Source organism: Sinocyclocheilus rhinocerous, unplaced genomic scaffold (assembly GCF_001515625.1).
Source record: "Sinocyclocheilus rhinocerous isolate Xijiao unplaced genomic scaffold, SAMN03320098_v1.1 scaffold499, whole genome shotgun sequence".
NCBI classification, from domain to species: Eukaryota; Metazoa; Chordata; class Actinopteri; order Cypriniformes; family Cyprinidae; genus Sinocyclocheilus; species Sinocyclocheilus rhinocerous.
Window position 1 is genome coordinate 1,834,379 of NW_015637156.1, and position 21,440 is coordinate 1,855,818.

The 21,440-nt window shown below is 36.6% G+C and overlaps 2 protein-coding genes across 2 annotated transcripts; one reads left to right on the forward strand and one right to left on the reverse strand.

The window, feature by feature from the left end:
- Positions 1-12,069: 12,069 nt before the first annotated feature.
- Positions 12,070-14,820, forward strand: LOC107748705 (translocon-associated protein subunit beta-like). Its single transcript, XM_016563648.1, has 6 exons — positions 12,070-12,171; positions 12,860-13,017; positions 13,171-13,269; positions 13,849-13,957; positions 14,175-14,252; positions 14,348-14,820. Exons 2-6 carry the CDS (start codon positions 12,860-12,862, stop codon positions 14,456-14,458), a joined length of 555 nt encoding a protein of 184 aa, XP_016419134.1. The 5' UTR covers positions 12,070-12,171; the 3' UTR covers positions 14,459-14,820.
- Positions 14,821-15,221: 401 nt separating this feature from the next.
- Positions 15,222-21,079, reverse strand: LOC107748764 (uncharacterized). The gene is made up of 9 exons (XM_016563704.1): positions 21,004-21,079; positions 19,869-20,071; positions 18,944-19,119; positions 18,705-18,794; positions 17,910-18,087; positions 17,509-17,781; positions 15,971-16,304; positions 15,629-15,777; positions 15,222-15,529 (listed from the first exon to the last, which is right to left on the reverse strand). Exons 1-9 carry the CDS (start codon positions 21,029-21,031, stop codon positions 15,368-15,370), a joined length of 1,593 nt encoding a protein of 530 aa, XP_016419190.1. The 5' UTR covers positions 21,032-21,079; the 3' UTR covers positions 15,222-15,367.
- Between the last annotated feature and the right edge of the window lie 361 nt (positions 21,080-21,440).

The following is a 21,440-nucleotide window of genomic DNA, read 5'->3' on the forward strand; positions in this document are numbered from 1 at the left end:
GGTAATATCCATTTTATCTTTGGAGATCACAGAAAACAGTTAATTTAAAAGAGGTATCAGTGGTATCGATATAAGAAATAACTGGTCTTGGTATTGAATTGGAAATAAAATGTGGTTTTATTCATCCCTAACATAAAGAGTCATTGAAAGTTCTCTAAATTGAAATTTCCCACTGAAAATCTCCAATGAAAATGGTTTAACCACATAAACACACTCATTTCCTACATTGGGAAGCCACGTTATGTAAAAATTCCACTGGTTACTTTTGACAAATGTTTAGAGGATACAGATGTTATGTGGACGCCGGTTCTCTTTTTCTTCTCCACAGGAATCAGAGAAAACATTAAGTGAGTGACTTTCAGTATTACCGCATAGGAGAGCCACACTTAACCTCCCCTGTAAACACAAATTAGACATTAGCCATGCTTAAGGGTCTGACAAGAAAACATTTGCACTACTTTAACTTTCTCAAATACGTTGACTGGTAAGCCACAAAGGGCAGTGCATTACCAGAGCTATTCAAGCTATTTGGGGTGGTCAATGACCCACAGGGATATGTGTCAGCATCTACAAAGCGCTGAGGTATGCATGCACATATGGATGTTATGGAATGAAACATACCAAGAGTGTTGCTATGTGTTACTAGCCACAGTTGTTACAAAGCCCAGCCTTCAGCCAAATATTGGCATGCTGGTGAAGTGTGCTTCTATGGATTTAGTGTTTGACATCTCAGTTGAAGGTTTTCAGACAATCCTTTCATTCTACTGTGCTAACAGTACTTGAAAGACTTGGTGCGTTCAAGTCATGATGGAAAATTTGTATTTACAAGTTGAATGCACATAAATGCCACTACAATGTCATAATTACTCATACATTTTCTCCAAGATGTAGATGAGTTTATTTGTTCATCAGAACAGATTTGGAGAAATTTAGCATTACATCACTTGCTCACCAATGGATCCTCTGCAGTGAATAGGTGCCGTCAGAATGAGAGTCCAAACAGCTCATAAAACCTTCACAATAATCTACAACTAATCCACATGACTCCAGTCCATCATTTAACATCTTGTAAAGTGAAAAGCTGTGTGTTTGTGGAAAAACAAATCCATCCAGACATTTTAAATTCAAACCGTACCTTACAGCTAAAATATCCTAAATACAGGGCCGGCGCTAGCTATAGGCAGAGCAGGCAGTTGCCTAGGGCCTCGGGCTTTGAGGAGGGACCTCCATAACCTTAGCATCCCCTATATTCTAGTCCACCAGTCAAGACAGGCAGCAAATTCTAGCCTCATTGTTCATTGGATATAGTTGAATTGTCACTCATCTGCAATTAAACCAATTAATGTTGCAGTTTCAAAGCGGGTCCCGCCTTCTGAATGCGTAACGAAACGAAACGAACACATCCTTCAGGTGCTGCGAACTGTGCGATGCAAACGGCTAAATAGGCACGCAAAGAAGTACAGCTCCTAATGCAGGTGTGTGAGTTGTCGTCATCTATTTTAGAGTGATTGCAATGTATTCTAAATATAAAATTGTTCTGTCGATCAGCGTCATTTCTAGACAGATCATTCACCGCTTTATTACGAGTTTAAAAGAGCGCGAGCGCCGTTGACGCGCCCAGACGCGACGCTTTGAATTTGCGCGTACAGTGAATGTGACAGCGCGTCGGGAGCTGACTATCAAAATAGCTACAAAAGTAAAAGCAGATAAGATTGTATTCAAAGTTAAAAAGCAGACACACTACAACATTTTTTTAATGTTTCAAATAATTGATCTCAGATGTGTTTATCTTAAATTCTGCTGATGATACTACATTACTGCTCTAACATAACACTTATAATTTCAGTTTCAACTAACTAGAAAATAACTTTTTTTGTGCTTAGTAGTCTTTCTCTTCCACTTGATTTGTGTGTGTGTGTATATATATATACATATATATATATACTGTATATATATGTCTCATATTTATTTAACAATGCAATACATAATATCATATTATTTATATTAATAAAACGACAATATCTGTAGTCAATATTGATTAAATTGGAGGGGGAAATCCTGCCCATACCGCAGCTAGGAAAAAAATCATAAAAGCACTTATGTTCATCTACTGAAGTGGTATTGAATAATAACAACAACAATAACATCTTCATCAATCAAAAAAGATTACCTTAGATAAAGTTTGATTACTATACAGAACCAGTCAAAAGTTTGGACCCATTACTATTTTTAATGTTTTTGAGAGAATTTTCTTATGCTCATCAAGCCTGCATTTATTTGATCAAAAATACAGAAAAACAAAACCCCGTAATATTCAGCAAGGAAGTGTTAAATAGATAAAAATTTATAGTAAAGACATATTGTTATAAAAGATTTACATACACATATACATATAGCCTATATATATATATATATATATATATACTGTATATATATATATATGAAGAGTTCATTTGCAAAAACCGATAACTCCATTTTTATTTTTTTTTCAGAAATCAATTTTTTTATTGCACATTCCAAGTAATATCAAACTGCAGTTGGGTTGTTTTGATTAAGTAATAATAACTTAAACAAATACAGGTAATTTACAAAATTCAAGTTCAGTGATGTGTATATATTTTTTTATATGTGTATATATATATATATTTATATATATATGTGTGTTATTTTTAAACAACTTCTTAATAATCTTGATTTTTGATCAAATAAATCCAGGCTTGATGAGCATAAGAGACTTTATTCAAAAACATTAAAAATAGTAATGTGTCCAAACTTTTGTACTGTATAAGTTAAAATATGCAAAATTTAAAATTAAATGTTGTATAAACAAAAAGGTTAGGGATCATATTTGTTTCAAGTGCTTTTTATTGGGGGTGGGGGGCCTCCAACATGAATTTTGCCTAGGGCCTCCTAATGTCTAGAACCGGCCCTGCCTAAATATATAAAGAGTCCTCTATCCATGATATAGCTTTCTCCATTGAAAAGGTCTGAATCAGGAAAGAAATATGCACAGACCAAGCACCGTTTACAAACACTAACAGTCCAAAACTGCTCTAAAGAATTATGTTGGCAGATTTTGATGTGAGAGGATTTTTTCACTAGAGGAAGCGTTACTATGGATTATTGCCTTGTATTTTGACCAGTTCAAATGCCTTAATGATGGATCTGTTTATTAGAAACATGCAACTTTTCACTTCGCAAGGCATCAGTTGATGGACTGGAGCAATGTGGATTACCTGTGGATTACTGTGATGCTTTTATCAGCTGTTTTGACTCTCATTCTGACGGCACCCATTCACTGCAGAGGATCAGAGAATTTCTCCAAACCTGTTCTGATGAAGAAACAAACTCATCTACATCTTGGATGACTTGAGGGTGAGGAAATTCTCAGCAAATTAGAATTTTTGGATGAACTATTCCTTTAAAGAAAGTTCATAGTTTACTGCTTGTAATTATGAATTTGTGGTGGCATTCATATGTGTTTAACTCATCATTTCTTTAGCCCTGAATTTCCGAGTTGGGGGCATGTCAGTGAGAAAATGTGGCAGATGCAATAGATGAGGTGTCTGTATTGATGGTAAATTTGTTGAAATTAATGCATTTTTTAAAAATTACAATAAAACTAGCATGTACAAAATACGATAGTATTCTGTAAACGATTCAGTTTACAGCACCTTCATAAATTGAATAAAAAAACAAAAACAAATACACACCTGAAGTGCATTATGTATCATTTTGTAGACGTAGAGTTAAAAGAATAAAATATTGCTGTGTTTTTCAAAGAAAAGGTACATTTTGCTCTGACCAAAGTGATTTGAATGCACCATTTGATTATGCACCACTAAACTCAAGCAGAAAGGTGATTAGCTGTAAAGATTCGGTGCTGCCTACAATCAAAAGGTAATGCAAGCATGCACCACTGCCTTTAATCAGGAGAATAATCTTTAAGGGCCTAATATAATCGCTTTGTTCAAGTTTTAATTAGACATTAGTAGTCAGAAGGACTTGGATGCAAGTTAGCAAGTAACTAACTGTGCTGCATCTAAAAATCCCATATCAGTGTGTGCTGACACACAAAGAGGTTTCTATCTGCTTTCTGGCCACCCAGGTCCAGACTGATCGCTCTCCAAAATTCTTCTCTCTCCACTAAAGTTTATGGGCTTAAAAATGTGCGGCATACAGCATTTCCTCCAAGATACAAGACTACTTGGAGTCCGTTAGGAGATCAAAGTATTTTTAGCCGTTCCTCTAATCCACAGAACATGATCTTTCTCTCTCTAATAACTTGGAATTCTTCTCATTCCTGTTGGTCTCTGGCAGAGGGAAACTCAGGAGGCTTCAAACCCACATTGTTCTCGTGCTCGGGGCGCGAGGCCCGCAGAAATGGAGAGCTAAATGGCCGAGGCTAGTGTTTGACTTGGCTTGTGAAAGGGAGACACTGCACCACCCTGCCTGCCATCTGGCTAAACCGGGCCTTTAAGAATAGAGTACTGAGAAACACAAGAACACCATCACTGTTTTTCTGACAGGACTGTAAAATAACACAACACACTTTCTCTTGCACCTGCAAGTCATTTCACAATACAGCTGAAAAAGATGCCATAAAAAAAGAGAGAGACTTGTGCAATAATCAGTTCAGGAATTTAATTTTCACCCAAAAGGAAATTCCTCCATGTATTACAGTCTCCATGTAATAAAAAAAAATCTCCACTATGTAAGCATATTTCATTTTTGGAGGATCAAGATACTCCTCCACATTATGTTCTTTATTATTTGTGGAAATTATATTACAACAATATCCTATTGTTGTGCTTGATCCTAGATGATCCTAGAAATGCCACAATGAATATTTTTATTTGGAAATCATTTATAGCCTAAAATTGTTTTATTTATTTATAAGTAAATAAGCATCTTATGTAGGTCAACTGATCCGGAAAATGGTTGGATTAATTATTATTTTTAATATTATTATCAAAATTAAATCGGACCAAGTAGGATTTTTTTTTTTATTCAAGTAGGTACGAGCTTTCTCCAACCAATATATAATAATAATATTTATATACGAGCTTTCTCCAACCAATATATAATAATAATATTTATATTAAATATTATAAATTATTACATTTATTATTAAAAATTATAAAAACAATTGATGCAATGCACTTGCTAAAGAGCAACAATCAGAAGGTTTAAGAAAAAAAATCTCTTCCTATAGGTTCACCAGATAATTAAACAGGACGGTAATGTAATCAAATGAAACTAAAGACAAACATCACATTCTGTCCAGTCAGCGAGTGAAACTCTAGTTTGAGAAAGTTTGTTTATAGATCGTGTTACCTGGATGTCTGATTTGCGCATATCTGCGACAAACAAACGTAACTCACTCTTCCAGAAACTCTTCAGCTGGTGATTTCTCACAGGAGGTTTCCCACTCCTTCCCCACAGCTCACTCAGAGGTTATCAGCATGTGAATAAGTGAGACTTTGCACGACCTATCTCACGTCATTCACATAAGCACAGGATAGAAGGTTATCGCCTGTTATTCCCTTGTTCTCCACCACCAGCTCTTGCTGTGCCTGATCCTTTGGCCTGGTGTGCTGACCACCTCTGACACATCCTGTATGCCACATCATTCAGTGAGCACACATCAACAACACAAAGTTATACAAGAACTGCATCTGACTTACAATGCATTTTAATAAAAAAGATTGCTTGGTTTATCGGGATTTTTACAGCTGATATTTCAGTATGGACCGCAGTAACGCTTCTCTATGGTCAAATGCAGAAATACTTTTAGCCTTATATCAGTGACAATAAATGTTTCCCAAACACCATCGTGACTATGACCCTTACGAAAAAGAAGTTTATTCAAGTGTGCTATTAGTATACTTCTTTTAAACTAAAAATAGGAAAGTATACTTTTAGTCTACTTTTTATGTAGTTCTCAGAAATGGGCTTTATGTACTTCTCAGAAATATACTTAAAATGACATTTAAGTATACTTGACTTATACTTAGAAAAAGTCTAAATATATTTCAGCTATAATTGTGCTCCTAGAATCCATGTTTTCATTGTTATACTTTTGATGTAAACTAGTTGTGTACTCAACGTTTACTACTGTTATACTTAAAGTATACTTAAAAGTATAGTTTTATATACTAGAAAGTGGGCCAATTTAGTCCCAAGGAGTATTGAAATAGTGCACTTACAAGTATACTACTAGTACACTGATATTTGTATACTTACTACATAAAGTATACTTAAAAATATACTTGAACTTTACTTAAGTATACTTACTAAAATAAACTTGAAGTATACTACTTTTTGTTAAGGGGAGTCAAACGGGTTCTGTGTCCAGTCAGAATCAGCGTTTGTAGCCTTTCATGCAGTACTTACAAAATTAAAAATGTCCTCATATTTTGATACTATTTTTTGATATATGTATATAAATTGTATTTACTAGAAGTCTTGCTCATTCAAGCACGTGCGCAAAAAAGAGCTGCTTCGTCGCCGCTGACACTATAAATTTATTTAATACAATGGATTACATGTAAATATGGCAATCAGTAATATTTTTTTGTTTTCTGTCTTAAATAAATTATATGTAAGGGTCATAAATTATATGTAAGGGTTTGAGAAACTGCTGCAAACGATTCAGCGCGTGAGTGAACTGTGAAAAAATGAATCAGACTGAACCAAACAATTGACCGATTAAAGATTCATTCACGAATCGGTAGTTCTGATACTAAACAGTGGATAGAAAACATGATTTCTGAAATATTATCAGTAAGACATCTAAACACAGAGTTGTGACTAGAAAAAAAGCAAGCATCCTTACTTGGTCTAAAATATTGCAATTACACAGACTCAGTTAATAAAAGGACACGGTATGAATGCATAAAGACATCATAATTACAATAGAAATAATAATAATAATAGTATAATAATAATCAGTAGTAGTAGGCTAGTACAAGGAGTACAATATTTTTCAATTTTTGTTTGGTTGGGTTGGGTGTATAATACTACAATTTCTGCTAATAATAATAGTGTGTGTGTGTGTGTGTGTGTGTCTGTGTGTGTGTGTGTGTGTGTGTGTGTTATATTCAAACTATTATTATCCACTTGCAAAATACACGGTGTGTATTGTGTGCAACTGCTGTAAATGTAACTAATCTTTCTGCGATGTATAAGATGTCATGATGTTACATGTGTCACGCAGCACACGTAGCTGAGAAATAGTGCTGAGGCAGGACAGAACATTCTTAAAGAGCTAGACATGTCTTTCTCGGAACACAGTGTACCAATGCATGTGTGTGCTTGTGTAAGTGAGAGAGATAGGCTTTCAAAGTTGTTTTAGTGAGATATCTATCCCCAACAGTCCCTTAAGACTCCCTAAACAAAAGCTATAGGTTTCAAAATAAAACTCATAACACTCGATACAATGGAACAAGCACACACACTAGAAAATCTCAACTGGGGTTGAAAATAATGGCAGGACAGAGGTTCAGTAAACAGAAACACCAGATAAGGACTATGCTGACGAAGCTATACTGATTAGAATTTCCCTATTTCACTCCTTGTTCTTCCCATCACCTCAACTGAAATGCATCACACAACAGCAGGACAGATGGTTGGCATTCAGTCAGAAAAAGATAAAGATGTGTTTGTCTGTATTAGTTAATCAAACATAAATGAACAAAAAGGCCAAACATCTTTCAGGAAACTAGTTAATTATAAGCAAAACGAACTGGATGTCACAGTGTTTTAATGAGGTTCATGCTGTCTTTCTCATTCACACAGCCATTTAACTGTATATTTTAGTGTTGTCAGAGGGTATTGCCTATACTCCTGGTCAAGCACCTTTGTAATAGAAGCATTTAACATAATGATTCTTTAGCTTGTACATTATTTCCTGAGGCCAGTGTGAAAGCAGACAGCAAATAGGCCTAGCCTATATATGTTGTGCGAATAGATCCAGATCTCACTATGATCTTTATTACTGGCATAAAACGGTCACATCTGTTTCACAATTTTCTTTCACCAAGGTAGTCACAGGTTATGACCCCATTTCTCCTCCCTCACATTAATTTATTGTCAGACTCTCCTTTTAACAGACGCTTTTCAGTAAAGGTCATCGTGTCGTCTTTGCTGTAAATGCAACACCACCTGAGCCTACTAATACGCCAACGCAAAAAGCAAATTAAGAGGTTTAAAGTGTTCGAGACCGTTTAGATAGGAAGTCACAGAAAATCAGTAATGCGACAGAGACCTCTGGTGGAAAGTTTAGGCATATTTATGACATCTAGAAGCATTGCGTTACCATACTGTATTTAAAGTGCCCCTATAATGGATTTTTTAATGCAGTGTGTAACACAGCTCTAAGTGAATGAAAACATCCTGCAAAGTTTAAAATCTGAAAGTGCACCGTGTATAAAGTTATTCTCTCTCAAAAGAAAGAGTCGACTGTGAATCATTGAAACCAGTCTTTTTAAAAGGAATCCCAAGCCTTGTTGACGTCAACATGAAACATTAGCATATTGCCCGCCCACTTGTTGGTCTTTTCGCATTGGTTGAATGAAAATGCAAATTCATTCTTTGCCACTAGGTGCCGCTTTTGGAGCGTAAAAATAGCCGTTTCCCCGGTAAGGCTGTAAACAAAGCAGCACTGCACTCACAAACTCTGCTTTATCAGGCATTACAGGCATGATGAAATGAAAATGAGACCAATCAGACCAAGCACCACAGATTAGCGTCACGCAAAGGAGGGGTTTGGAAAAATGAATCTTGAGCGATTCGTTTGGGAGTCGTTGAGCAAGTAGTAAGGTAAAAATAAATGCATATTATAAGACAATGAAAGTGTTTTTTGACCTTGCATGCATGTCAACCTGTTGTTGGGGCCAAAACCAAAATATGAACCTTTCATAACCCATAATAGGGGCACTTTAATGCACCTTTTAGTTGCCAAGTCCGCGGTTTTCCCATGGAATTGGGCTACTTTAACACTGTTGCCGCTGGTGTTTTTCATGTCAGCGGGTTGAATGCCAACTGTACCAGGGGAACCCCGCCAAAAAAACCTGTATTTTACCCCAGGGAATGCAATTTTTATGGGGGGAACCCTCGAAATGGATTGGGCTAGTTTTGGCTGGTTTTTGAGTGGCAATTGGGCAGGTTTTGTTGCGAAAAACCTGTCAACACTTGCAGCGCATGGCGCAGCACAGCAGTGTAGCACACGAAGTTCATTCACAATGTGCCATCTCCACCACCCTCCTTTATTATATTATACGATATAATAAATATATATATTTATTATACGAACGCGAGAAATAGTCACAATTGTGAGATAAAAGAAAAACCGCGACTATCTATCTAAATATCTTGTTTGAGTTGTGTGCTTTTTGAATGTTAGTTGTAGCTATATCCCATTGTTTCATTTAAACACATAGGCCTACATTTTTAATTATTTTAATGATTTTACTGTCACTTCATCAGTCAAAATCCACATGGGGTTCAGAATAATTTTATCCACATTAATTTCACACTTATCTAGTACAAATATGTCGCTTTGTTTCATAATTACAGTGTATATGTTTTTCTTTCTTTCTTTCCTTCTTTCCTTCTTTCTTTCTTTCTTTCTTTCTTTACCCCAAAATAATAGAAGTGAAAGGGTGAAAGTGAAATCTGAGGGTCACATTGTAACATGACCATAGAGCTTAAAAATGTTATCTTATCTAATGAAAAAAAATAAAAAATGATACAAGACAAACTAAAATATTTTGTCAATTAAAAAAAATTAAGAATTAAAAATAACCTAATTTTGGAGTTTGGACAGCCCTGATTACAAAACATAGCTATATAGCCTAGTTCAAAACAATGTGGGCAAATAGATGAAGAAACACACAGATGAACACAACACTCCCCTCACTCCGCACACAGCTCTCACAGAACATGAAACAAATAGACGAGCCAAAATGTGCTTTACATTTCTTGAAATAATAGTTTCTGAACATTAAACATTGACTGACAATTTTTATTCACCTGTGTCTCGTAATTTCTCATTAAAATTCATAAAAGTAGGCTAAATAGTGTAAATTACATCGCTAATGTCATAGAATAGCATTGTACGCACTAGTGCTGTGTTCGATACATCGATTCGACGATGTATCGTCACAGAGATTTGACGATACAAGTATCGATACAGCTGGCCCTGTATCTATATTGTGGCACGTGTGCAGCAGTGGAACGCGCTTAATTTGAATACAAGAACAACGTTTAAAATTGAGTAGAAAAGTGCAGTTTTCTAAAAAAAAATAATAATAATGAATAGAGCATAATATATAGGCTACAACAAGGTTTAATCTGGCCGCAGAGGAACACAACTGGGTTGCCTGATATAAAGAGACGTAATCCCCGACACAGAGCTTCACACTTTCGCAATACGGAAAGATCATATGAGGTTCCATTTGTGTCAAAAATGAGTCGACTGCTTTGTACTATACATTTGTCTTTGTCTACAGTCATTGCCTACTTGTTCAGGTAAATCAGTATATGTAGGCGTGTATGTTGTCTGTTGACGTCATCTTAATCTGTCATCCTGCCTGCTTTTTCTCTGTCATTTAATTACTGTCGTCCTTATTGTCGTTTTGTTCTGTCATCTTGTTCTGTCTTCCTAACTGTCGTCCTGTTCTGTCGTCCTAACTGTCCTCTTGTTCTGTCGTCCTAACTGTCGTCCTGTTCTGTCGTCCTGTTCTGTCATCCTAACTAAGCCGTCCCAGCGCAGGGGAACAATTTTACTCTATGGCTTTGGTCTAAGCAACGGGGGCGTCCCGGGGCTCGAAATTCGCAGGGTATGAGGGGGTAGTGACGCTGGGTGTAACTAAAAAGGTGCCATTGTCCGGTGAGGTCCGGAAAATCTTTAGAATCAGCTGTGGGGCGGAGTTTGCACGGAAGTGGATTGGGGGGGGAAATGCGCATGCGTGTCATGTGCCTGTCTGTCAATGGAAGGAAGCCATGCCCTATTTTGGAGCTCCCACCCCGTTTTGGAGTTCCTGCCCCCATTTGGAGATCTCCAGGCTGCAGTTATACCCTTCTCGAAAGATCTGCTAAGTGTGTTACTTTGTCAACCTGGCAACCATGTGTATTCGCTCTCTCTCCACTGTGGATAAACGCGCTTGCTTTCTGAAAACACCGGTTAAGCTATTTAGTTGATAAAACTGCGGGGCAGCGCTAAAAAGTTTGTTCCTGAATGTCTGAGTGCGGCCGCAACGTGATCTGTGTGTGTGACTGAACGTGTGTGTGCTTTAGATACAGAAGACACAGCGCATTAGTTTAGAACTCTTCTAATTTTTATTTTTATTTTTTAATCGCAGAGTGTGTTAATTTGTGGAATGATAACCTACCAGCAATGAAAATATGATTTTTTAATATAGGCTATTAGAACGAGTACATTACAATATAACTTTATTAGAACGAGTACATTATTATTTATGGGCTTAAAAACAAGATGCAAACAATCAGAATATTGTACCTGGTGGGGAGTGCCCAATGTAAACATGAAACATATGCCTACACAGCCCTAGTATGCACATTGTATGGCAGTGTTACAGCGTTCCCTGAAGCATTAAAAAAATGATAAATAACAGATTGGAGATGAAAATAATAGCAGATTTGTCTCATTTTAAATGATTAATAAAAACAGAGATGAAAAATTTACTTATGCCAATCATTAAGTTGTGTACTGAATTTGGTTCACTCTGTCTTTGTACTTCAAGCCACGTTAAGCATTTTTCACGTTAAGCGTTTGTCCTGCAAGAAGTAGGACGCTGAAGACCAAGCGGTTGCCGTGGTAACGAACATCGATGCTTTGTGCTTTTGAAATGAGATGGCTTACTGTATGAACATTGCATGTGATGCATGAAAGGGACAGCTAATAAAACTAATAAATCATCGAAATACACATCTATAAATTAAGTTTATATGTGTAATGGCTTTCATTTCTTCATAAAATGCCTGGATTTCTTAACTGAAATATTGGTCTGAAGCAGTAGGCGGCGCTGTGGGTTTTAGAGTGTTTCCGTACACACTGTGGACACGTCATGCTTGCGGAAGAGTAAAATCATCTGCGCGTGCGTTCAACTGTCTTCGTAATTTTGGGGTTCAAACCAGCGGACGAAGGTAAAGTGGCTGCTAAATATTTTATTTTTTGAAAAACTAAATATGCTGTGAATGACACATTACAATATGTTTTGTCTTTATGCTGTACGTTATACGCAAGCAGTCGACGTTGTCTGTATAATAATATAATTTAGGGCGATTGTGTAGTACACGTAATCCATGTTTGTCACATTTTTGATATATAGTAGATTAATTGAGTTTAGTCTATCAATAAATGTTTTTAATATAGTGCATTAAAAACAATTATTTGTGCTCGGTACGATAATTATGATGAAATTCATTCGTTTGTTGTGGGCTTGTGTTGTACACGTAAGCATAATTAATTAATTAAGTGTCGTAGTTTTAAAACAAGTAAATCTGAATTTTAAAAGGTGTTTTAGATTTATTTATGGGTTTGTTTATTATAGAACTGTAAGTTGCAAACATAAGCATTACTTAAAAAATTCATTCATTCATTCATTGCTGCACTGTGTCGGACACGTTTTTAATGCTCCATGTTTTTACTCCTAATAGAATGCATTCTATATTCTATCTTACGTCACTTTATGAGTGAATATAGAGGGTTTTTTAAATCAAGTGACTTGTTGAAATCGTTTTCTAACAATAGTATTATCATTTCTGTTGTGTCATTTTATGCAACAAAATGAGATATTCGTTTAATCATTAAATATGCCATTTCCCTCCACAGATGAGGCTGCTCTGTATATTAGCTCTGGTTGCTGTGGTGGGTCTGGTGGCAGGAGAAGAAGGAGCTCGTCTGTTAGCCTCCAAGTCCCTGCTGAACCGATACGCTGTAGAGGGACGAGATCTTACCCTGCAGTACCACATCTACAATGTGGGCACCAGGTATTGTTCTCTCTCTGTCTCAGAAGTTCAGCACATCACTGTTTAACAGATGGTGGGCTTTGGGTTACCACTATCAGTATTAGTGGTATTAGAATCTATTTTATTTAGAATCTTAATAGAATACATTTTAGAATGTATTTTCTTTTTTTCTAGTGCTGCCCTGGAGGTTGAGCTGTCCGATGACTCATTCCCCCCTGAAGATTTCGGCATTGTCTCGGGAATGCTCAATGTGAAATGGGATCGTATTGCTCCGTATCCTCAATAAGCAATCGCTGTCCTGTGTACTGTACCTTTTTGTTGATGGAGAGAGAGAGGGATTTTTTTTTTCCATCGAGTTTTCATATTGACTTGGATGTTCTAATAATAAATGTATGTATGCTGTTTTTTTTGTTTTGTTTTTACTTTAAGTGCATTCTGAGTACTTTACACACTTTTAGTAGTTCCCCCCTGAAGATTTCGGTATTGTCTCGGGAATGCTCAATGTGAAATGGGATCGTATTGCTCCGTATCCTCAATAAGCAATTGCTGTCCTGTGTACTGTACCTTTTTGTTGATGGAGAGAGAGAGGGATTTTTTTTTTCCATCGAGTTTTCATATTGACTTGGATGTTCTAATAATAAATGTATGTATGCTGTTTTTTTTGTTTTGTTTTTACTTTAAGTGCATTCTGAGTACTTTACACACTTTTAGTAATCCAATTAAGCCTTCAATCTCTTCTGTCTGTTACTGATAGCACCTAACATCATCAGTACTGTATCAGACACTCAGGATGGGATGCTTTATTTATTTTTGTTTTTTAGTAGATTGTTCCTTAACTCATCCTCTCCACAGTGCCAGTAATGTTTCTCACACAGTGGTTCTGCGGCCTCTAAAAGCTGGATACTTCAACTTCACCTCTGCTTCTGTTAGTTACCTGGCCCAGGAGGGTGGACAGGTTGTGGTGAGTGGAGTCCCATGCTACCTTTCATATACACAGTCAGCATAAGGAAATGTTGTTGTTATTTTTTTTTGACTGTGCCTAAATTAGCGATTATATCGAGGGAAAAAATGTTACCATATTAATGCCAAAAATCAACATTTGGCTAAATGTTTTATTATTACAATCCATGTAAATGTAGTTACTGGCTGTTAGCTAAGACTTTTCTCACATTGCTCAGGTTGGTTACACAAGTGCTCCGGGTCAGGGAGGCATCCTCGCCCAGAGAGAGTTTGACAGACGCTTTTCTCCACATTACGTAAGTGTTTTAATACAGAAAATTGTGTATAATGGTCTTTAATGTATGATTGCCTGTGCTGTTATATTGAAATCTAATCTCTGTTTTTCTAAAAGCTGGACTGGGCAGCTTTTGGTGTCATGACCCTTCCCTCCATTGGCATTCCTCTGCTCCTTTGGTACTCCAGCAAGAGGAAGTACGACTCACCGAAGAGCAAAAAGAACTGAGTTATCTAATACAAGACAAAAACAGATTAGGGATCATTGTGTGAAGGTGGGGGTGTTAAGTGAATTATGGAGTTGTTTTTGAATAAATTAATTACCCATATTGGGGTAAATGGTCAATGATTTAATCTGTTTTTAAGTGATGTTGGTCTTCATCAGAAAATTTGTTTGAGGGATAAGCATCAAATAGGAGGTTCACCAACTGCTTTTGATATTTAAAGTGGCCATTCCATGGTGGCTTCAGGTACACCATCTTATTTTTTGTGTTTTTTTTGTAATGATTCTCAAATGCTAAACAGAACTGCACAGTCCTTCATGATCAATGAGGGGCTTGTTTGTGGAAATAAAAGAGGGTTTTACAGAGATGCTCTCATTGTGTGTCTGGTCACTCACCGAAATATGCTTTCATCTGTGTGTCTGCCATGTTCTGTGATGTTCTTCTCATGCAGTGATTAGTGCATACTCTTTTATGGTAATATCATCAGCTACATAATTCAAGCTAGTTATATTATGGTCTATCAAACCTCACTTGAAGCAATTATCAATCTTTAGGTAATTAAAAATGAATAGGGAGGGCTGCAATTCACTGAAACAAAATCTGTGGTTGGTAATCATAATATTTGATTAAAAATGATTCTGAAATTATTTACTGTGCAATTATAACTTCGAATGAGTGACTGATTCTATGAAAAAACACAATTTAAATAAATGAAAAACATAAACATGCCTACAATAGTGATGGGGAGATCACTATTAACAAGCCTTATAAATGTATATACAGCTTATAAGCAATGTAATGTTTTGGTACACATATGTCATCCTAATATCACTATGCTGGTTTTAATCTCGTTATACAGAGTGTTTACAAATGAAACACTCTTGGTGAAGTCAAAGGTCTATATAATCCTGAGGTCAGCGTTTGTGATTTGGTGGGGGCAGACATGCTCTAGAGCTGGTTGGTCTTTCTGGAATCTGCTCATAAATGGAGCTGAAGGAAGCATTCAGATTTGGCTCCTCTGAATGATGGAAACCAGAGTGTTGAGGTTGAGTCATCAGTGGGGACACACCAAAACTCTGAGGGAAAAATCATACAATTTAGCATTTTTATAAGAGATTGAGCACTATATACTACACAGAATATCTTCATAAAATATTCTCATCATGGATATTTACCTGCCCGCTGAGCTCTGGTCGCAAAAGACCACGAGCAGATCTTGGGGGTGGTCTTAGAGGAAGACTAGGCCCGGGTCTTGGTACAGCAAAGCCGTCTTGGGCACCCCTGATGTTCACCTCCGAATACAGATGATTCTTTGGAAGGTTCACTGAAGAAAAGGTCAAAACATGCACCAAATAAGCATTTATATGTTTTATATATATTATTTTAGTGACTCTACTTAGTGCATGGTTCTTTTGAAACCATTTCAAATCATTTTTATATTTGAACTCCAAGACAGGAAATGTTCAAAACTAGTAAGTCCTGAGCCAGTTTTGATGCTTGTTTTCCTCATTTCTCACCTTCATCCCCTGCCGCCTGCCTCCTCCACCCCACGGCATAGCAGTCAATCTCTTCTGGACGACTGTGTGTGTGGGGGGTTTCTTCATAAGTGTGCATGGGCTCCAGTTTCCAGTATTTCGGGTCTGCTGCTGTTGTGTCAAAGTTTGGGATGGATGGAGGGGTAAAGGCTGCAGTTGCTCCCTGGAGGTCAGGTTGGGCACTGAAGTTGGGGGTATTTTCTGATACTGCTCTGGGGGGTTTGTTAACTCGAGCATACTGGACATCCACAGGAGAAATTTGATCCCCTGTTAGATTAAGATTTGAGGGTCTTTCAGCAACCTCAGAACTGCCATTCTAGAGGGAGGAAAAGGGTAAGGTGTCCTGTTAGTGTATAATATTATAACTTTGACATTAAACACTTAAATAAAAAAAGTCATAACTAAACTCTTCCTCTCTTTACCCTTAGGAAAATAAACCATGGTTTTATTATGGTAAAGTGTAGTAACCATGTTTTCTTTTCTTTCTTTTTTTTGTGCCGTATTAGCATTTGTATAACTACAGTTAATTACTACAAATAAAATGAATAAACTGTGGTTAGTGTAGCAAAACCATGGTTAATTTGTGGTTACCATGGTTTTTTGGGGTATAGGCTATTTGTAGTAAAATCATGGTTAATTTTAGTAAGGGTAAGCTTTGTGTAATGCACATCACACAAATACAACAGTATGGCACAAGGCAACAGAAGCTTTGTACAGAAGTTTTGTTATCTAGTAAATGTGAGTTGTTTCTGGAGTTAGTTAACTCGCCTTTAGAAGTATTAATTAAAATAATCAGTTGCTTCGGTTGGTTTTTGATTCACTAAATTGAAACGGTTTAAACCAGTGGTTCCCAAATATCTCGCGCACCCCTGCTGGTCGGTCTGTGCACCCCTAGGGGTGCGAACACCCCAGTTTGGGAACCGCTGGTTTAAACGAATCATTGGTTCCTAAATCAGAGTATACTACACTTGTCGCGTAGCATGTTTGTTTGTTCGTGTAGTCTGCGATGACAAGTCGACAAAATATGTTTTTCTTGGCATTATGCCACCGTACACGGTCTTGTTACTGCATCACACGTAAACAGATCTGGTTTATATGAAGAAAAATTCTATTGACCGTGTAAAATTGGTGCTGGAATATTCTTAAACCCCGTTCACACCACGGACGATAACTATAAAGATAACGATAAAGATATAGTTCTAAAAATCGTTCTCAATATTAAAGAATAGCAGAGTCCACACCACAACTATTTTGCTTACTGTTGGTAAGGTAAGAAGCGATTTTTAGCTTGTTGCTATTCGGTCTCTACGATGTTCTTCGTGGTTGCTAGGGTGTGAGGGTGCTCAACCAAGAACCCACCTTGATGATTTTCTTGTCCACAGATATGACTTTGAAATAAGTCTATATAGGGTCTATAGGGTTTTTAATCTGTTTTATTATCCCTCAAAGCGTAATATAAGGAATGTGAGAGAAAAAAAATGAGATTTTGCTTTTTGTTTCAATGCCTGTAATCTACTCACTTCTAGCCCAGGAGGCGCTGTTTCAGTCCCACACTTGCATTCTGGCAGCGAGTGGGTCTTTTTTAGTGGCTTTCTCACGGCTGCATACTGCACTGGCTCTTCTGTAGCAGAAGCGGTCTTATTGGAGGGGTTTGTGGGTAATGAATTCAGAACAGCTGGACCGATGGCCATGGGCAGTTTTGTCTGCTCCTCTCGATCTATTGCTTTTCCATTTCTCTCTTCTTCCTCATCTTTCACCCTCCACCTATTAATTTCCGCAAAACCCCCATCAGGCTAGATAGTAAGAAAACATAACAGGATATGAAGTGAGATGACAGGACAACCATATGTAAAATCATCTTTAATATCTCCCCTTCTGTATTAAAATCATGAAGATTCGCTAGGGAAAACTGTCCATGTACCTGCATACAGGGTACAGTCAACATCTCATTAAAAGGCCCCACAGGATTATGGGTGTAGTAGCTGATTAGGTCGTCCAGGCTTCTATGACGGCTGTGTTCTCCAGCAATTAGATATACACTACCAGATGATCCATACTCCTCCTCTTCAATTATGAAATGACGACACCGGTCTTCTCCTCTGGGGTTTTAATGAATTTGTTATTTAATGAGTGAGTGATATTAGAGATGTTGCAAATACATACAATGACACCACAATGTAGTTGAACACACGGCATAGCCTAATGTCATTGCATTAGATTGCATCTGTAAGTAAGATACACTAGTATTTTACTGATATACAAGTATTTTATATCAGTCATTGAATCATTCACACAACCAGTTTGTTCAAACTCTGACACACTCAGGAACAAAACACCACTACTGTTTGTTGCATGATGGTTGATTTTGCTTATTAATTTATTGTATATTGAACAATTTTTTAATCCAACACAATCACATTTTTAAGACCCATTTACACCAAGGATTATAACTAAATATACAGTTTTCTAATTCTATGAGAATAGGTCCAGCAATAACTGCAATGTGGAACAATATCTTTGGAATCACTTTTAGAATTATTTTTTTCTAGCTGATGAGCGATAAGAACATTGACAGCCAATCAAAAAAATGTTTAAAAAAAATGTAATCTGTCTTATCTTTAATTGGTGTGGATGCTAATCGTTCTTTATAGTTATGTACTATATTGTTAAGAATGACACTAGTGTTTTGTGTGTGTGTGTGTTCAAAATAAGGTACCTGTAAGACAGCACAAAGCCAATCTTTGACTCGCTGAGCCTCAACAGGAAACAGCCTTGTGGCTTATCCTGCAGCAGCTGTTCCGCTTCCCTGAGAGAGTGAGAAAGATGGGTTGTGTGAAAATGTAAGCCGAATAGTATATGTATTTGACACTGTTTCACATCTGTGTTTATGCAACATTGCTTGTGCACCTGTTTTTCTGTTATGTTTTTGGAAGAATATTTAGATGTGGCTGTAACCTGCGTGTAGCGAAACCATGGAGCCAGCGGGGAAGAGGCTGTCCTGGCCTGTGCAGTCGCGGCAGCTGCGTTCTTTCAAACCACAGCAGAGTGTGAGCGCGCAGAGATGGAGTCAGAGCCTCCAGGGGCCTCACGGGACCCAAAACCAGAGCAGGATCTATCCGCTTCACTGTCGTCTGTAACAGAGGGAATCCAAGTAGGATGTAATTTAAATACAATTTAAAAAACATTTTAAAAATATTTAAAAAGACGAAATACTACTTGATATGTGCCTTTGCAGTGCATTACAATGTCAAATGTTTTCATGTTTTTTCTTACAAGTACTGTGAAACATTAAACTACAAAAATCTCATGATGAACATAAACATGGAAATAGACTTAAGCATTCCAAAAAAATTATAATTTGTAGATAATGTGAATAAATGCTCTACAAAAATTGAAATCAGCTTGACGTGATTTTGAAAATGACTTCAGAAGCCCCCGCAAGATGTGCAAATAATATTTACAGGGCGGATCACTTTGGTTAAAGACGTGATCGTGTCACATTAAACAACTCATGAAATCTAACCAGCTACTCTCTCACTGATTATTTGAGAATGCTTTAAAATATTGTACATAATAAATTTGGCCTAAAAATGAAAAGTGTTGTCAGTTTTGACCTTGTTGTTGGTCGACTGACCAACCTGCTATTTCTTTGCTTCAAAAGGCTCTTTAGAGATAGAACAGCCGAACTGCTGATAGAAGTGTTTTTGTTTTGAAGAAATTGTAGCACATGCACATTTTGCCTTTGAGAATATTAGAATAAAAAAAATAATAAAAAAAATTATATATATATATATACATACATACAATAGAAAATCTGTGGTACTAAGCTTGGCAGACATTTTTACGTCATGTCTACACATTTATTACTTGACAGATTCACCTCATTTTCCTTCTGCTGGCCCTGGTTTAATTGCTGTGTCTCTTGTTGTGCTGTGGGACGACACTTTATGCTCCGCCGGGGTTTTACGGGAGGTTTCTTGGTTGCGGGATGGTTCTCTGGAGCTACAGATGGACGGGGCTTTGGTCTTGGGTAATGGGAAGGAAGGGCGCTCAATCGCTCTTCTCTCTGCTGAGATTCAGCATCTGTACAGAAATAAAATAAATTCTGAATTTGATCGTTAAAGCAGACAGTATTGAAAAACTCATCAACAATAAATGAAAGATGGATGTGAACAAATTTAAATTGTTAAAATGATTCTCTTAATAGTCCTTTCAACCTTCGATCTGACTGTTCACTGCCTTTTGAATGTATTTATCTTGAAATACATTCAGATATTTAATATTAACTTGTAGATGTTAGTATCTAAATATAAATATAGATGTCAGTGTGCAAAATTTAGAAGTTGAGATACAGTTAGAATCACACCAGTACAGTCAGGCTCAAAATAACCCTGAACGGAAATGTCACGTTCTAAGCACGCAAGCAACACAGAACATTAGATACCAAACAATCAACAAAACAATAATGTTACAAATATTAAAGGCTCTGTGTAACATTAATGCTGTTGAAAGATTATGGTATAGCCATGCAGTCAGAATCAGTTCATGTGTCTGAGCATTATATAGTATAGTAATATAATAGTAGAATATCATGTAGATTTGGATTGTCATTTTATACTACACAAAGTCTAGTCAATTTCTGTTCTTTTAAACTAACTCTCAATTCTATATTAATGCTAGATTGCCTATAGTCTATTTTAACACATTAAAACAAAATAAGCACAGCTTGAGCACCATATAGCTTCACTCTGACACTAAACCTAAAAAAATATATTTACCTTCACAAAATGATTAATTAAATAAGTATAACCTTGTCAAAATAACAGCTGTATCTGACATTCTACTAAATACGGACATTTTAAGATTTTAAAAGAAAGCATTTCCAGTCGTCAGTGTACCGTCAGAAGAAACAAGTAAAAACAACTTCTTAAAACCATCAGGTTGTGTTTTGTTATTTTTTTGTAATAAAACACATATGATTTTATAAGTTGAAAAGGTGTTGAGAAATTGCTGACCTTTAATCTTTTGGTAGTCAAAGTCCATTCTCAAGTGCAGGATGTAAAATGCTACCTCTTCCTATCTGTTCTTAAGTGTTTCTGCCTCATCCTGTTTAAATGCATGTGTAAGTGCGAGAGAAAGAGAGCGGAAAAGGTCACAGGCAAAGAACTGATAGTGAACTGTTAGTGATTGTGTGCAGATTTCATTTTCAAACTTCTTGTGAAATATTCAACTGATGTACTAAAGCTCAAATAAACAACCTGACAAATTGCTTATGAAAAGTTGCCTTGCACTAGAAAAAAGAAAAAAAAATTAGTGGAAAAACCAAATTGCATCAGAAATTGCCAGTAAATTTCACAAACAATTACAAAGAATCAGAAAGTAACACATTGAATTTAGCGTGAGATTTTGAAGTAGAAAAAACTGAAATGTTATTTTCTTTTAAAACATACTC

Coding starts and splice junctions, on each gene's coding strand:
- LOC107748705 (XM_016563648.1), top strand. CDS start 12,860: ATGAGGCTGCTCTGTATATTAGCTCTGGTTGCTGTGGTGGGTCTGGTG. Junction 13,018..13,170: donor ATCTACAATGTGGGCACCAG/GTATTGTTCTCT, acceptor CTTTTTTTCTAG/TGCTGCCCTGGAGGTTGAGC. Junction 14,253..14,347: donor GACGCTTTTCTCCACATTAC/GTAAGTGTTTTA, acceptor TTTTTCTAAAAG/CTGGACTGGGCAGCTTTTGG.
- LOC107748764 (XM_016563704.1), bottom strand. CDS start 21,031: ATGGACTTTGACTACCAAAAGATTAAAG. Junction 19,120..19,868: donor GCCAGCAGAAGGAAAATGAG/GTGAATCTGTCA, acceptor CCTCTGTTACAG/ACGACAGTGAAGCGGATAGA. Junction 18,795..18,943: donor CATGGTTTCGCTACACGCAG/GTTACAGCCACA, acceptor TCACTCTCTCAG/GGAAGCGGAACAGCTGCTGC.